This window comes from Musca autumnalis, unplaced genomic scaffold (genome assembly GCF_047663935.1).
Source record: "Musca autumnalis isolate F117 unplaced genomic scaffold, ASM4766393v1 scaffold_4, whole genome shotgun sequence".
Lineage (NCBI taxonomy): Eukaryota > Metazoa > Arthropoda > Insecta > Diptera > Muscidae > Musca > Musca autumnalis.
The window spans coordinates 131922055-131940704 of NW_027411977.1; the positions used below are offsets into that span (position 1 = coordinate 131922055).

At 37.6% G+C, this 18650-nt stretch overlaps 1 protein-coding gene across 1 annotated transcript; it reads left to right on the top strand.

Moving 5' to 3' along the window:
* Positions 1-1170: 1170 nt before the first annotated feature.
* On the top strand, positions 1171-11614 carry LOC141401271 (probable metabolite transport protein CsbC). Its single transcript, XM_073981354.1, has 3 exons — positions 1171-1452; positions 10160-10320; positions 10391-11614. Exons 1-3 carry the CDS (start codon positions 1302-1304, stop codon positions 11537-11539), a joined length of 1461 nt encoding a protein of 486 aa, XP_073837455.1. The 5' UTR covers positions 1171-1301; the 3' UTR covers positions 11540-11614.
* Positions 11615-18650: the final 7036 nt, after the last annotated feature.

The window sequence follows — 18650 nt, forward strand, 5'->3', positions numbered from 1 at the left end:
TACATTTTTACCGAAATAGCAGTAATTTGGCTTTGGAAGTTCCCAGGGGTCAAACAGGTGCTCTATAAAAATGTGTCAATATAGGTCCGTGTTCTGGTATAGCCGCCATATAACTGTATTAGTTACAAAACTTCTCCGCTATAAATTGTCAGCATAGGTCCATGTTTTGGTATAACCCGCATATAACGATACCTACTCGTTTTAGGAGTTGGGAACAATTTAGCTTCATTTGTTGACCGCCCGATTGAAGACATTTTTAAATAAATTGTCTGACCTAATTTAGCCATTTGGGGTATAAGTGCTCGAAAAACTTCTCCACCAAAAATTGTGGAGAGGAAAGGAAACTATAAAAAATTCTGCCCGGTCGAACTTAATAATTTTTTACTTGTTCATTATTTAAACAGAATGAACGTTATTTATTTAGCCATCAATAAGCACAAGTTCATCCATTCCTGCTACAGAAAAAAAGATTTTTGAGGGAAATAAGTCTAAAAGTCAGTCGAAAAACGGAAAATAGTTTGATCTATGGAAAGGCTTATATTCTGTAGTGGGATTCTCTAACTCATTTTTTGAGTCTTGCTATCGGTAGAACGTTACGACTGCCATTTATTCGTCGCTAACTTACCGACAAACATCTTTAATTACCGAAATTATAAGTATTTTAATTTTACCGACATTTGTCGGTAACTCTAAAAATGAGTTAGAGAATCCCACTACTGGTATAATAGTGTAGAGTGTCCGACGATTGGCCCTTTCCAACAAATTCTTACTTGTTTTCACTTGTTTTTCTTACTTTTAATCAATTAATTATATCAATACACACTTATACCTCGATTTGCATCATTAATTTGGACATGTATTTCCTTTGAAAAATAATTATTTATTTTTTGCTATGTGTTTCAAATGGACAAAAAATCTTCCAGTAACCTCTGGAATGTACCCAATTATACAGTTGCCAAGAATTTAGTAAAAAAAGACAACTTCCAAAAACATTTTGTAACAATTGTTATCACTTATTACGATCATATTTGACGACGCAAATCGAGTTAGTAGTGTACATTGCATTTTATGTTGATTGGGTTAACCTGTGATAAGCCCTCGTTTAAAAATATAAAGCGATAGCATTTACGATTGACGAACACATTCTCTCAACTGAATAATTGCCTGTCTAACAACAACAATATCGATAATTTAATCAGTTATAATTTAAGCGTTGTACGATACGGTGCTTCCAAACGACGACAACAGAACTGTAGACATTAAAGATACGAAAAAAACTATGCAATAATTTTCGTTTTGGAATGAGGAATCAATCAAAAACAAACGAAAATGTTAACTATCCACCACGGTCAGCGGTGCCAACATTCCCAGCACTGCCCAGGGCGGAAGAACCAGAAGGATGGCTGCGAACAAATCAGAAAAATAAACCACAATCTAACTCCTCCGCAGCAGGTGGGTTGTAAACATGAAATATTGGTGAATAAAAAAGAAAGAAACAACTCGAATCGGTTTCCTTCAGATGGCAGAATAGCAAATAAATATGTATGTACATACTGGTTTTAACTCAAAGTTAAAAAATCGATGTCGGGGTTTTTATGCGGTGCGTTTTTAGTTTTGTTAGATTTTAAGATTGCCAAAATTGTCGATGAGAAATTTTTAGCGGATTTAGCGCATTATCAGGATTTATTTGCTAAATCCGGCAATAATCTACAGATTTCCCATACAAAAAGAAATCCTCGTATTGAGTGGATTTATTTTAAATCCGTCATAAATCCTCGTATACAACTCTGTTTTTGCGACATGTTGCTAGAAAATACAAAAAGTTGCAAGCTGGCACAAGACACAAGGTAGTTGCATCGGTGAATTGCTACAACGAAAATGATTTAAAATGTCAAAATTTTTAAACAAGGCGAACAAATTTAATTTTCCTTGATATACAAAGTTGATTTTAATCAACCAAGACTAATATCTACGACATCTAACGATAAAATAATTCATGATTTGCTCATTAGTTAGCATAAGCAGCATATGCTCTGTTCCTTTACGTGCCAGAGGTTACCATTTCTTACCATTTTTAACCTGTAAAGTGTTCCCTTACTTTTAATAGCATACAATTTATATGATAGCAGTTTACCACTTTTACCATTTTCTGCCACTGTTACCATTTTTAAAAGTAAAGGAACAGACCAATAATGTGCTAACATTTTCAATATTAAACAATAAATTTTTAATTTGCCGAATTCCATTTACAACACCTTCTTTTGACGTTTCAAATTCGATCAGATGGGCTGATGCATCTACCTTGGTAATTATGCTATGAACAAAAATCAGCTGGCTGCCATGTAAATCCTCCAAAGGTATATCTAAATGCAATGCGATTTGTACTGGATTTATTAAATCCAGTTGAGGATTTATGGCTAGCAAAACTAAACATTGGGGGGTGCCGCATAAAAAAAACCGACATCGACTTTTTAAAACCACTATAATGTACAACAATTATAAAACATCGGATTTTATTATGTTTAAAAACAAAAACGTCAATCAAATATTTCGTATTTGCTGTGTTTAAGTTTGTCCAGAGAAAAAAGGAAAAACAACGTCAAATAGCATGCTCTTCTATGGCTAATGTGCAATTAATTTTTCTATTTCTATTTTTTTTTCTATTGAAATTGTATTGTTTACATACATACATACATATCTTTGTATGTGTACAAATTCAAGGAGGCACCGGCCTCTGATTCGTATTTAATACCAATAAAAATGTTTATTGCAAAAAATACAATGCAAAAGTACAGTAGGATTCTGATAATTCGCGACCCGAAAACCTCATTAATTTTACAACAAACTCCTATGTATGCCTCCTATACCCGCTTCATCCGTATTTTATTTGGTTATATCGGAAATCTGGTTAATTCGAAAAACATAGCTAGTTCTGGGAATTTCGAAATTTTACTGTGTATTTTTATCTACATCCGAAGGGGGAAAATAACGTCATGTGAGGAGGGTATACGATCTGCAAATGCGTATTAAACAATTGTATCGATAAGATTAATTACCAGAAAAATTACGATACATTTATAATCAGAATTGTTAACAAAGGAAAAAATTGCATTTTTAGCTCTTGGTTAAACAATCTCTTAAGAGGGTCTATACTACATATTTACAAAGACATACATACAACTGTAAAGACAAGGCACAATGCATGCAACAAAAATGTTAATGAAACAATGTGTAGAAACAATACCCTTAACAGAAACAATAGGGGTGTATTTTTACTTACTAAATGTTGCTGAAACATTTTTTCAGCAACTTTTCCTTTATACAACTGTCAAAATCTGCAACATTAGTAATAATTATTACTAATTATCACGTAAAAAGACACACCTATTGTAGGTTGCAGGTAATTTAAAATCGCAACCTGGGTGGAACATTTTATGTAATAGTATCAGAAATGAAATGTATGTATTTAAGGATCTATTCCAGAAGAATTCCCTGTCAATTGAATCGCAAAATTCCACTTAATAATTTAATTATTTATTTTGCAACCAAAATGTATACTTGACAGCTATTTTGCTTTATAATCGCTAAGGTGGACTCCCGACATTTTCATTTATGGACATTGTGATGATGTATGTACCTCGCATATTGCAAAATTTGTAAAAAATTATTTTTTTTTTTAATTTTTTGTAGTATATCTTACTTGAAATTATATATGGTGCTTATATAATACGTCCTTTGTGCTTTTCAAAATAAAAAGGTTGATGTTTTCGCGGATTATATACGCATTTGCAAAGCAGTCCATTTTTTATAGTTTTAGAAACTTTGCATTCTTAAAAACTATTCATCTGATCGATGATGCAAAAGTGGTGGATCTGTGTGATTTTAAGTACATGCCTAATTGAAATCAATTGTTTGAACTGAAATTTTCGGATCAGTAAAAGAGTTCGCCTAAAAAATTTAGTAATGGAATAACTGCATTAGAGTTCTAACCCACATATGTATGTATGTATGTATGTATATATTTGACAATTCCGTTGTTGTTTTTTTTTTTTTGGATCATTAATCGAGCGTTTCTAAAATGTATCGAACGGAGTGCATTTATGCTAACGAGGGTATATCAACTTTCATACCGCAAAATGTGCCTCATCGAAATAATAATGGGGTCTAATCCCAAGCATGTTTGGACGAAATCCGTTTCAGACAATTTGGAGTTGTCTGTCTGGCTGCCTGGGGCGCGCGATAACTCTCGATTGGATCAACCGATTCGGTCCAAAATTTGGCTTTCGTAATATTTTGTCCACACTTAGTTTAAGTTCCAATCTGATGCCTCCTCCACAAAAGTTCGAAATTGTTCGGAAAATTTGTCCACACGATAACTCTTGAAGACTGTTACCGATTTGGTCCATACTTTGCACATCGTGAAATTTCTATTAGACTTCGATGAAGTTCCAATATGGATTCAATCGGTGCACTCCTTTGGGTACCTCCAACACAAAATATCGGAAAAGTTCAGTTTAGGGCCTGCTCCCAAATCCTGTTTTAACAACTTGTATTCACGACGGTACAAGTTTCATCAGGGGCGCGTCCATACTTCCTGAGAAAATAGCCTGAAAGGTGCAAAAAAACTCTACGTCACCGTGTGTAGTAGTTGGTGTGCATGATAACTCTCGAGCGGATCTGCCGATTCGGTCCAAAATTTGGCCTTCGTAATATTTTGTCCAAACATAGTTTAAGTTCGAAGATAAGCCATGTCGGTCCACTCCTTCAGGTACCTCCCTCACAAAAGTTCAAAAATGTTCGGAAAAATTGTGCGCACGATAACTCTTGAAGGGAGTGACCGATTTGAACCATACTTTACACAGCCTAATATATCTATCAGATATAGATCAGGTTCGAATATAGACTATATTTGTCCACTTCTTCGGGTACTTATCACACAAAATTTCGGATAAGTTTTTTTTTTGTTGTTTTTTTGTTTGTTTTTTTTTTTTTTTTTTTTTTTGTTATACCCTCCACCTTAGTATGGAGGGTATATTAAGTTTGTCATTCCGTTTGTAACACATCGAACTAATCATTTGCGACCCTATAAAGTATATATATTCTTGATCAGGATAAAATTCTAAGACGATCTAGCCATGTCCGTCTGTCCGACCGTCTGTCCGTCTGTTGTAATCACTCTAGCGTCCGCAATAATTGAGATAGAGTGCTGAAATTTTGCACCCGAGTGTCTTTTTTCCATAGGGAGGTCAAGTTCGAAGATGGGCTATATCGGTCCACTATTTGGTATAGCCCCTATATAACGGTACCTCCGGATTTGAGGTATTTTGACGTTCTTCGCCACATTTGCAGACCGAATTAGCTATAACTTGGCACTTAGGGTTCCTAGTGATCAACAAACTTATAACCCAAAGGATATGGCCATAGGTCCATGTTCGTTGTGGTCCTGTTTACCACGATATTTTCCGTGGACAAGTCCATGCTTACTGGCATACAGGTCCAAAAGTTACAAGATGACCCACTGAAATGACTAGTTGGCGTGATATTTATCGAAAAGATATGACTCCCAAAATAAGATCCACTTCCATAATGGACTATGTCGGTCCATTCCTTTAAATACCTCCTCTGCAACACTTTTGAACTTTAATCCTAATCCACATTTTCGTCGGCAAGTTCAAATGTCCAAAAATGTTTTTTTTTTACTTGTTTTAATTATTTTTTACTTGTTTCCTTCATGTATTGTATTATGTCTTCCAGTTTAGAAGATTTATAGATTGGTAGTTCCCAGCTGTAAACCTCTGCCACGTTAGCCGCGCACAGTGTGTCCAAATTCAATATTTTGTGCCAAAAATGCAAAAAACAAATTGTCGAAAATTCCCAAAAATTTTACATGAAGGGATAGAAAACATTCTAGCTAACAGAGAAAAACAAAAATTTCGTTGGTTGTACCGTTATAATTGAAGTAACGCTACCTACAACATTACCTTATTTTCGTTACAACAAATACTCAAAATCGCAAGGAAATTCGTCGATTTTGTGTGGACCATAATATCACGAGTTATTGGAATTTTTTAATGGTTCTTTTTGCTATCCGATAACGCGAAACCTGTAGTATTAAACTGTGCTTAGAACTAAATGTATATGTGTTCCTGTTCTGTAGAATAACCTGACTTGTTTTGAGCATTTTTACGTGCATATTTTTATTTAATTCTTTTTTAATAGGACATAACTAAAAAGTTCCACGGGGTTCCACTGCTGTAATGGTACTCAAATATAAAAGAGCTCTCAAACTATCAATTTCTCAATGGATTAATTGCGACAAGGTGCGACGACGGGAAATAGGACCCCTATAAAGGTACCACCCGATATTATGTATTCTGGGCATAAGTCCACATTTTGATAGAACTCTCATATTTTAGGTATTTTGGAGTTCTAAAATACATTTCCGACCGAATTATATATTGTTTAATATTGGCAAATATAATTTGGTAATATTTAACAAAATAAAACACCAAAAATAATTTCACTGTTGACAGACTGTCATTCTTTTATTTATGGCAACAATGACGTTGCCACTTTGTTGGTGATGATAATGTTACCATCAGTTTATGATACTGATGATCAGCTGCGGAATATGAATCAGCTGCCGTTGGCATAGTCCCACGCTTTTGAATAGCACCCACAAACAAAAAATAATTTAAACTGCAAAATATTACCATTTTTACGCTAAGTAAATATTCCTCCATGAATTTAATTAGTTCTATTTTTGTTATAGTATACATATTATTTGAATTATTTTATGTTGTTAAAACACAAGTCTGTATTTGAGCATGTAACGTTTTACGTTTCTATGTCTCCAAAACGTATTTTATATAACTCTAAGAAATTATCACTTCTTATTTAAATGTATCTATATTACACAAACTTTTAAATTTCGAAAACCCGTTATTTATTCAATAACATTCCATAGAAGACGTCGACCGAATGGCTTGTAGCTACATGTAACAAAACATCCATGTCTGGCAAACATATCCTCCAAATATCATATCTCTATCTTTTTCCTTTTAGAAAATATAGATTTTTGACACAAAAACCCATTTTGGACACACTGTGCCGCGCTTAGATTATTAGAACGAAGGTTATTATTTGTGAAAGTTTTTAATAAATTGAGCTATTCAAAAAAGTTCATATAAAGAGAGGTTATTAAAAATCAAAATTTGGCTTATTTGTAAGAAAATTTAGTTTAAACAAGTAAAAAAGTATAAATCGGCTTTGCCGACCGAGATATACCCTCAGCCCGTGTTAATTCAAACACTTCTTTCCCAAAAAAACTTATGTATTTAGGGGGTTTTCAGAATTTTGGGCGCATGAACTTGCGGACAAAAATATAGATTTGGATTAAAGCTCAAAAGTTTTTAGGGGGAGGTACCTAAAGGAATTGGCCGTATAATTTAAACTTTTGAAGCAATATATCAAGAAACAATGACTTGCCCGCAAAAAAACATATTATCGCTGTGAACAGGGACACTAGGAGTGCCTTCGGTAAAAATTTACAAAGTTTCCTTGAACAGACTCTTAACCGGACTTAAACAAAAATGTTGAACATTTGTGTGGGTGGTACCCCAAGCACACGCAGAGAAGAGATATTGTTGGAGCAATCATATTCTAAGAAGAAAATAGTGTATTGTAAAAATCTGGAAATATCACATAAAATATATTGTTATAACAACAATACATATTTTCAGATTTTTACAATACACTATTTTGTTCTTAGAATATAATTGCTCCTACAATATCTCTTCTCTGCGTTCAGTGGACCGATAAGGCAATAAACATAAACTATGTTTGGACGCAATATTTCGAGATCCAAAGTTTGGATCAAATCGGTTGCTCCGTTTATGAGATATCGCGCGTACCATTTTAGGGAATATTTTTAATATTTTGTGGGGGAAATATGGCCCACGTTCGAATTTTATCTAATATTCGAAGAAATATAGCGATATGCAAAGTGTGGACCAACGCAGTATTCGGTTCGAGAGTTGTCGTGCGCACCAGCCGTTTGTTACAGCTTTCGGGTTATTTCCTCAAGAAGAATGAACTTTCCACTCAAAAAACGTGTACCATCGTAATCGCGACCTTGAGACCAATCTGTTGCAAAAAAAAAAAATCAAAACGATTCGATAGGAGGTCCTAAACTGCACTTTTCCAAAATTTTGTGTGGGAGGTACCCGAAGAAGTTGACATATATAATCCATATTTTAACAGGATCTATGTCTCGTATAAACATTTCAATGTGACCCAAGTATGCCTTCGAGAGTTATCGTGAGCCCCATTTTAGCAACGAGTTTTGAACTTTTGTGGGGGAGGTACACGAAGAAGTGGACCGATATGGCCCATCTTAGAACATGATTTAAGTTTGCGCAAAATATTACGACTATCAAATTTGGGATGTAACAGGTTTATCCGTTAAAGAGTTTTCGTGCGCTGCATCCACTACAGATAGTTCGTTAGCGGGTTTTTACAGCTTTCGGACATTTTCTCAGAAAAAAACTTGTACCGTCGTAATGGAGCCATCGAATACACGTTGTTACATTTAAAATCAAAACGATTCGAGACGAGGTCTTAAACGGCACTCTTCCTGAATTCTGTGTGAGGGGTACTCGAAGAAATGGATCGATATATTCCATCTTTAAACTTAAACTAAATTGATCTATGTCTGGTAGAAATATAAAGACGTGCAAAGTATGGACCAAATCGCTTCAAGAGTTATCGTTCGCATAATTTTTGCGTAAAAAATAAACTTTTGTGGGAGAGGTAACCGAAGGAGTGGACCGATATGGCCCATACTTAAACTAAGTTTGGACAAAATATTACGAAAGCCAAATTGTGGACAAAATCGGTTAATCCGTTCTAGAGTTATCGTGCGCTCCAATCAGGTAGACAGACGGACATTGCTAAATCGACTCCAAATTGCCTGAAACGGATTTCGTCCAAACATATTAGGGGTCTAAAACCATTATTTCGATGAGGCACATTTTATCCGAATACCTAAAATCTGGAGATAGATACCATTACATGTTGGCAATATCAAAACGTTAAGCTTTGTCCGTAATTTTTGTTGGATTTTTTTTTTTTTTTTTGACTACTGGGAGCTAATTTTGTCAGAAAATATCGATAAAAACTTCAAAATCTGGAAAATCGGACGGTACCGTTATATGGAGGCTATACTCCATCCTTCTGATACATACATTGACTGACCTAGTTATCTCTGTTTCCATAGTAATTTGTATGGGCCTAAACAAGGCGAATTTAACAAGGTGATCCAAAAGGCGAATTCTGACCGTACTCTTCATTTGCTGTCAAATTTTTTTCCGCGAAATATACACAAAAGTTAGAAGAAAACGGTAAAATATTCTTCGCTAAGCTTAAATAAAGATGCTGCCGTTCTTCGAACTTAAACTAAGTTTGGATAAAATATTACGATACCCAAAATTAGGTTCGAATCGGTTGATCCGTTCGAGATTTATGGTGCGCACCAGCCAGACAGACGCACGGACATTGCTAAATCGACTCTAAATTGTCTGAAACGATTTTTTTCCAAAAATACTTGGGGTCTAAAACATGCGTGACCAAGAAGAGAACAGGCCAAAATGTGAATGAAATAAATCTATTGGCAACTCATGACTGCGTTAGTGTGTTTTAATGCACGCACGCTACAAATCAAAACATTATCTCTCTTTCGTACGCTCTTTCTATGCATTCGGGTCGTATGTGTGTAAATTGCCGAAAAACTTCGGCACCGCTGTGTCAAAGAAGAACACATTTGGTCTAAAACCGTTTTTTCGATGTGGCACATTTTTGGTCTTATCAATGTTTATATAGCCTTTCTGGCCTAAAGGCTGAGGGTATAAAGATTGGTCAAAACCGATCACGATAATTTTTTTAATCGTTTTATTAGCCACAACAATGAACTGGTAAACCTTAACCGATCGCCATAAAATTTCAAATGGAAAAAAATTTTTTTGTCAGTATAATATACATACATACATATGTATACATATATATGTGCAACAAAGTGCACAGTGATATCGTAAGGAATACCTTTAAATAAAAAATGCATATTTAGTTAATTATCCTTCTATTTTCTCCTTCCAATCAACAGCGACCTTATTATTCATATCAGGTGGTATGTTCCTAGGAGATCCAGGCAAGGATGTATACTTTACAAATAAGCATTTACCTTTGAGCTGGTTCATTGGTGCAATAATCGGTGTCATTGTGGGAGCCATCATATGTAATAGAATTCCCAAGAAATTAATAACGGTAAGTTAAACTTGCGAAATATTTTTTTGCCAATTTATCTACATATAATTTGATTTAATTTAATTTTCAGTGTTTCGCCTCTTTGCTGGTGACAATTTCGGGCATATTATTGATAGCAGATCCACGCTCATTAAACGCCTTATTGGCGGCACGTTACATCAATGGCTGTGCCTTGGGTCTAGTGTTTCCCCTGACATTTGTGCTGGTAGGCGAGCAAGTGGTAAAGAGCTTACGCGGTATGACTGCTGCTATGGTTGGATCGATGTGTTTCCAACTGGGCATATTTCTACAAATCATATATTCGTATATGTGGCCAAAGGATTCATCGTTCGATGGCACCCAAATGATGGGCATACTTTCAATTCTTTGGGGATTTATAAGTTTTATTTTGGCATTTATTTTGCAACTGGAATCGCCCATATTATATTTGTCACGCGGTCAAGAGGAGATGGCCATAGATATATTAAGACGTCTCCAGCGGCCATTTACAGTGACGCACGAAACATACGAACAGCTGATAGAACACAAACATTATTTGGCTGAAAGTAAGGAAATAACACTTCGACAGAGTGTCATCATTGGGTTGCCTGCTCTGGTGAAAATATCATTCTATCGAGCATTCTCAGCCATAAGCTGTTGTTTTTATACCTACTTTGCATTTTCGTATGCCACCTCAATCGCCATTGGTCAGGATGCTATTTGGACATATTACGTATATGGATGCTTAGCGTGGGTCGGATCAATGATTGTCAGCTTTACTTTGGACTCCAAAGGACGAAAAACCCCAATGATTGTTGGTTTCTTTGTTTGTTCCTGTCTGACCTTTGCCCTTGCCGGTATTCTGCACGACAAAAGGAATTTAAAAAATACTGAGACCATGACTATTGTCCTACTTCTATTAATGGCCTATCAATTCTTTGCCACCATATCGACAGCATCATCATCGGTATATCTATCAGAGGCATTCCCATTGCCAGTGAAACAGTATTTTATAGCCATTGCTTTTATAGTGGAGATGTCCGTTCACATCTTAATCATTGCCATACGATCAGAGCCTTGGCGTTTTAATGTTTACGATTTGCCGGCATATTTTTACACTGTGGGTGGATTATCAATTCTTTTCTTCTTTTTGACCATAGTGGCATTGCCGGAAACGAAAAAAGATACGTTACGCGAATGTCTGGTTAAATTCCGTAAATTTATAAATTATCAATATTAATTAATGTATTTAAATATCTGATATTATACATTCATATATTATTTTTTTAATAAATATTAAAAAAAAAACAAAAAACATTTTATACGTTTTTATTAACATTAGTTAAAAAACACGGGTGCCACCGTGGTGCAATGGTATGCACACCCGCCATGCACGCTGAAGGTCGTGGGTTCGATTCCCCGGCCAGTCAACATCAAAATTTTCAACGGTGGCAAAATACCCCTCAGTAATGTTGGCGACATTTCCTGAGTATTTCAGCCATGTAAAACTTCTCTACAAAGTGGTGTCTTAAGACACGCCATTCGGACTCGGCGATAAACAGTAGGTCTCATATCATTGAGCTAATATGAATCGGGGTGCACTCATTGATATGAGAGAAGTCTCCCTTGTCCCGTATGGGATGTTTGTGGAACAATTATTATTATTAGTTATAATAACACTGTGCAACATTTTTAAGATAATCTTGTGCAAACAATTTGAACTACAGATCCAAACGACAAAGCCCTAGCTGGGTTTTGTTGTGTCAGATCCAGCTTGGATTTTATGGCCCCATGGTTAAATATTGACGGAACAATATCTCTGAAACCAATGCGAATCTTCTTGAAACAACATGAAATAAGCAGTGTAGAGTTTCAGAATGTTCTGAAGAATTGCTGAGAAGATTATTTACTTGGTTACTTGGTCCAACTAGTTTAGCAGCTACTGACCAGAATTCCAGTAATTATGTTAAATTTTCTATATTTTATCGATTTTGATCCCTAGATGTTATTTTTCTTATATGATCTGTTAAACAGATAAGTTCTAATGCTTTAGGACTACAATATTGCTAAAGACAGCAATTCCTATTCGAATCTGAGATAAACGCCCGATTAGTGCAAAAAAATTAAATTTTAGCACGGGTTTAGATGAGACCATAAAATCCGAACTGGATCTGACAGGACAAACCCCAACTAGGGTTTTTGGGGTCTCTAAACAAGTTAAAAAGTATCCCCTCAGCCTATGTGAATTTAAACTTTCATCTACGAACAGATCGAATGCATTTAGGGTCTTTTCAGAATGGCCTCTTTTTGGACATTTGAACTTGTCTACAAATATGTGGATTAGGATTAAAGTTCAAAAGTGTTGGGGAGGAGGTACTTAAAGAAATGGTTCATTATGGAAGTGAATCTTATTTTGGGGGTCATATATTTTCGATAGATATCGCGCTCACTAGTCATTTCAGTGGGCCATCGTATGATTTTTGGAGCAGTATGCCAGACAGCATGGATTTGTCCACGGAAAACATAATATCGCTGTAAACAGGGCCATAACGAATAGCATCGTAATACATTTCTAAAGGATCTTCGAACAGACCTAAACTGCACTTAGACAAAAATGTTGAACTTTTGGGGGAGGTACCCTAATGAGAGGGCCGATATGGGCCGTTTTCGAATATGGATAAAATACTAGGAGATCCACAGTTTGGACCAAATCCCTTCAACAGATATAGTGTTTAACATATAAGAGACATTTTTTAATTTTGGGGGGAGGTTCCTAAGGTGACGTAGGGGATGGAAGATACCAAGGAACGGTCCTGACCGGTTTTAACATGGCAAAGCCCAGGATTTATCTTGGTCCCTCTTTCATCCCAAGTGGACACTGACCTCCCCGTGGTGTCACCTGGGGAACTGCCTTTAACACCCGTTAAAGGTAGTGAGCTAACATGTGCCGCGCGTTCACCCATAAGAACGTTAAAAACTTGGGTTTGGGCGTCGGGTTAGTAACCCTCCCCTAGAAAAAACAGCCTACTATGAAAAAACGAAAGAAAAGAAAAACAAACCCCTCTAAAGTTGACGAACCCCGCAAACGTTTTAAGGACCATGATCTGCGAATCTGCACCTGGAATGTTCGCACTCTTTATAGAGAAGGTGCAGTCTTCGCATTGGCAGACGTACTTGAAAAGTACAAGACCGATATTACTGCCATACAGGAAATACGATGGATTGGGAAAGGCGTCACAACAACACCTAAAGGTGACGCACTGTATTATAGCTGCCATGACGTAAAGCATGAGTTTGGTTGTGGATTCGTAGTTAGTCGGAGACTAAAACATCTTGTATCCAGCTTCACTCCAGTGAATGAAAGACTTGCTGCAATTCGAATAAAAGCTAAATTCTTCAACATCAGCTTTATTTGCGCTCATGCTCCCACTGAAGAAAAGGACGAACAGACCAAAGATATATTTTACGAGCGCTTAGAAGAAACATATGACCGTTGCCCTGCCCATGACATTAAAATCATTCTAGGCGATTTTAATGCCAAAATTGGAAAGGAGAATATCTTTGGCCCAACAGTCGGGAAATTCAGTCTCCACAGTGAAACATCTGACAATGGTATGAGACTGATAGACTTTGCAGCTGCAAAAAACATGGTAGTTAGCAGTACCAGATTTAATCATCTCGATATTCATAAGGGCACCTGGCTGTCTCCAGATCAGAAAACAAGAAACCAAATTGATCATGTTGTGATAGATGGAAGACATTCATCGAGCGTGTTGGATGTACGATCGTTCCGAGGCGCAAACATTGATTCGGACCACTACCTTGTTGCAGCAAAGGTACGCACCCGCTTAAACGTAGCAAACAAAGTACGAACAGACACAACACGAAAGTTAGACATCGTTAAGCTGCAATCACAACAGATAGCCACAGCATATTCCACTCAACTAGCCCAATTGCTTAATCAAAGCCCTCCTCATCCCGATAACATATCAGCGCAATGGCAAAGCATTGCCCACTCCATGCAAACAGCCGCAAAATCCATACTTGGATACCAGAGACCTCCACCAAGGAATCCATGGTATGATGAGGAGTGTCGTGCTGCCACCGAAGAGAAAAATGCGGCATATAAGGCTACTTTACAATCCGTAGCAACGCGTAGCGCACGAGAGAGATACAGGGAGAAAAGGAGAGAGGAGAAACGTCTTTTCCGCAGGAAAAAGAGAGAGATGGAAAAGCGGGAGTGTGAAAAAATCGAGATGTACAGGAGCCAGAATGAAGTCCGAAAATTCTACCAAAGAGTCAAGCATCAAACTGATGGCTTTGGTACAGGCACATCCTCCTGTAGAGACCAGCAAGGTAATTTGGTAACTGATACAGATAGTGTACTCAGGATATGGAAAGAACATTTTTCAAATCTGTTGGTATCCAATAGCAGCGAAGACGACGAAGATACCACAGTCCCAATCCCAGAAGATGGTATTGAATGTATACCGCCCAGCCAAGATGAGGTAAAGACAGCAATAAATCGGCTGAAGAATAATAAGGCAGCAGGGGCCGATGGTTTACCAGCCGAGCTGTTCAAAACCGGAGGCGACACGCTGATAAGGTGTATTCATCAGCTAGTTAGCACCATCTGGCAGGAAGAACGAGTACCCGACGATTGGAACCTAAGTATCCTGTGCCCAGTCCACAAGAAGGGAGATAAGACTGTATGCTCTAACTATAGGGGCATAAGTCTACTCCCTATTGCCTACAAGATCGTGTCAGGGATATTGTGCGAACGACTAAAGCCTATGGTCAACGAGATTATTGGACCATACCAATGCGGCTTTAGACCTGGCAAGTCCACCATTGACCAGATATTTACCCTGCGGCAAATCCTAGAGAAGACCCAAGAGATGCAGATCGACACCTACCACCTTTTTGTCGATTATAAAGCAGCCTTCGACAGTCCGCTGCGCTCAAAGGTATTCCAAGCCATGTCTGAATTTGGTATTCCCGCAAAGCTCATCCGGCTTTGTAAAATGACTTTAACTGACACGAGGTCCTCAGTTAAAATAGGAAAGAACCTCTCCGAAGAGTTTGGTACCAAAAGAGGTTTCAGACAAGGAGACAGCCTTTCGTGTGACCTCTTCAACATCCTGCTAGAAAAGGTTATACGAGAGGCAAACGTCAAAAGAAGTGGCACAATCTACACCAATAGTCACATGTTACTTGCTTATGCTGATGATATAGACATCATGGGTCGATCAGTAAAAGAAGTAACTGATACCTTTATAAAGGTCGAAGGAGAATCTGCTAAAGTGGGTCTGGCGGTAAACGGTGAGAAGACCAAGTTGATGGTGTCGACGCGCAATGCGTCCATTGAGCTCGGACCGACTGTGGAAGTTGGTTCCTATAATATTGAGGTAGTAAAAGACTTCGTCTACCTCGGCACCTCCGTCAACACAACAAACGACATCAGTTGTGAAATAAAAAGAAGAATTGTATTGGCCAACAGATGCTACTTTGGATTAAGTAAGCAGTTTAAAAACAAAGCCACATCTCGTCAAACAAAAATAACGCTCTACAAAACACTGATACTACCCGTGCTGATGTATGGCTCCGAAGCCTGGGTACTTGCGCAAGCAGACATGGCAGTGCTTGGTGTGTTTGAGAGAAAAATTCTTCGAAAGATCTACGGACCAATCTGCGTTGACGGTGAATATCGACGTCGCATGAACCACGAGCTGTATCTGCTATACAACGACATGAATATTGTTAAACGTATCGAGATGCAGCGATTGCGTTGGCTAGGCCATATCATAAGAATGAGCGATGATGAACCCGCTAAAAAGGCGTATGAATACATGCCACATGGCGGTGCACGCAGAATTGGCAGGCCAAGGAATAGATGGCGCAAACAAGTGGATGTTGAGATGAAAAGGCGCGGTATTCCAGAGTGCAAAGCAACAAATAGAGAGGAATGGAGATCTCTTCTTAGTTCGGCCTATAGAACAAATGTTCTGTAATGGGCCAGCTAAGTAAGTAAGTAAGGTTCCTGGGGTTGTGTACCGGTTTTGCGTATCTTCGAACTGAAACTACAAAATATGGACCAAATCGGTTTATCAGTTTGAAAGTTATCGTGCTCTCCAGCCGCTACATATGCTGTTTTCTCCAGAAGTATGGACTTTCCCCCTGAAAAAAACTTTTACCGCCGTAATTGAGGCAGAGAATGCAGGTTGTTTCAACAAAAAAGTGAACTTATCCGAAATTTTGTGTGGGAAGGAGTGGACAAATATAGTTCATATTTTTAGTGGAGAATGTTTGTGGCCGCTGGGAACTCCAAATACCAAATTACACCTAATTTGGGCGGAAAATGTAGCTTAAATCCCCCAAGATAGCGAAAATCGGGAGGTACCTAAAAAGGGACTTGTAAACAAACGTGGACCTATGTCCACAATTTTTGGTAAAAAGTTTAGTGACCACTAGAAACCCTAAGTACCAAATTGCAACTTATTTGGAAGGAAAGGTTTGCTTAAATCCTCGAAATTCCGAATATAAGGAGGTACCGTGAAATGAGGGCTATACCAAAATATTAGCCGATGTTGTTCATATTTATGTATGTGTGGGAGCTCGCATTGTCATGATGAAGAATAATTCGTCTTCTCTTGTTCGTTTTTCGAATTTCTCAGAAGACTTCAGGCAAACAAATTGCAGCGTAACACTCAGAATTAACCATCCTACATTTCTCAAGACGTATAGTCGCTACACGGTCAGTTTTGCCGAAGAAGCAGGCGAGCATTTGCTTCGAAGGACTTCTTCCATGATTAACTTTCGTTGGCTCCTAAGCATAGATCCAAGATTTGTCGTCTGTGACGATCTAATAAATATCGTTTGAAACATCGCGATTGTTTTTATTCAGGATTTCTTTGCACTAATCCACAAGAGGCTTTTTTGAGCGATTGGCCATTTTTGCTGGATCTAGCGACAAAAATCCATTTTTGCGACCAGGTGTTCATGCAATAGCAAATGTTAGTTGATGGAAGAAATACTCAAGGATGCCTCTATCTCACGGTATATAACAAGGCAAGCTTGCATTATCCGGTCATGCACGCCTTAATTTTTTCTGGCACAACTGCCTTTTTTGGCGGCCCTCACGACCTTCGTTGTTTGGCGAGTGTCGGTCACGATTTAATTAATTAAACCAGTTTTTCTTAGTGCTATAGGATGGCCCTTTATCGACATACAAAGACTTAATTTGATAGATGCACTCTTGCCATGATTATCCACGTTGGAAGTTGTGAAAAATTATCGAACGAAAATGTTCACAAGTAAATTCAATTTTTTGCAAAGTGATTTTTTCAAGTCAGTGTAAACAACACAACACATGCTCGAACTTTCCAAAACTTTCCAAAAAAATCAGATCAGAAGGGAGTAACCGATTTGTCCTTACTTTGCACATCGTGAAATATCAATCAGAATTAGATGAGGTTCTAATATGGAATTAATCGGTCCCGTCCTTCCAATATCTCCCACACAAAATTTCGGAGAAGTGCAGTTTAAAACCTCCTCTCGAATCGTTTTGGTTTTAACTGTAGCAGCTTGAATTCGCTGCCCCATCACGACGGTTCAAGTTTTTTCAGGGTCAAGTCATTACTTCCTGGGAAAGTGGCCTGAAAGCTATAATAACCCGCTAAAGTAACATGTATAGTTGTTGCACAGCACGATAACTCTCCAACGGATAAACTAATTCGATCTAAAATTTGGAAGTGGTAATATTTTGCGCAAAATTCAATCAACTTCTAAGGTGGGCCATATCGGTCCACTCCTTTGGGTACCACCCCCACAACAGTTCAAAACTTTTCGCTAGAATGGTGTGCATGATAAGTCTCGAAGGCAGTAACCGATTTGATCCATACTTTGGACATCATAATATTTTTAGGAGACATAGATCAGGTTAGAATGTGGACTGTATATATCAACTCCTTCGGATACCTCCCAAACGAAATTTCGGAAAAGTGCAGGTTAGGACCTCCTCTCGAATTGTTTAGATTTTCCTTGTTGTACTCAAGGCCCGTATTACGATGGTACAAGTTTTTTCAGTGGCAAGTCCATACTTCTGAGAAAATTACCCGAAAACTGTAAAAAAAACCTCTACGATCAGCATGTGTAATGGCTGGTGCGCACGACAACTCCCGAACCGAATACTGCGTTGGTCCACACTTTGCATATCGTAAAATTACTTCAAATATTATATAAAATTCGAAGATGTTGCTTATAGGTCCACTTCTTCGGGTACCTCCCCCACAAAAGTTTGAAAATATTCCCTAAAATGTTACGCGCGTTATCTCATGAACGGAGCAACTAAT

Coding starts and splice junctions, on each gene's coding strand:
- LOC141401271 (XM_073981354.1), top strand. CDS start 1,302: ATGAGGAATCAATCAAAAACAAACGAAAATGTTAACTATCCACCACGG. Junction 1,453..10,159: donor ATCTAACTCCTCCGCAGCAG/GTGGGTTGTAAA, acceptor TCCAATCAACAG/CGACCTTATTATTCATATCA. Junction 10,321..10,390: donor TTCCCAAGAAATTAATAACG/GTAAGTTAAACT, acceptor TTTAATTTTCAG/TGTTTCGCCTCTTTGCTGGT.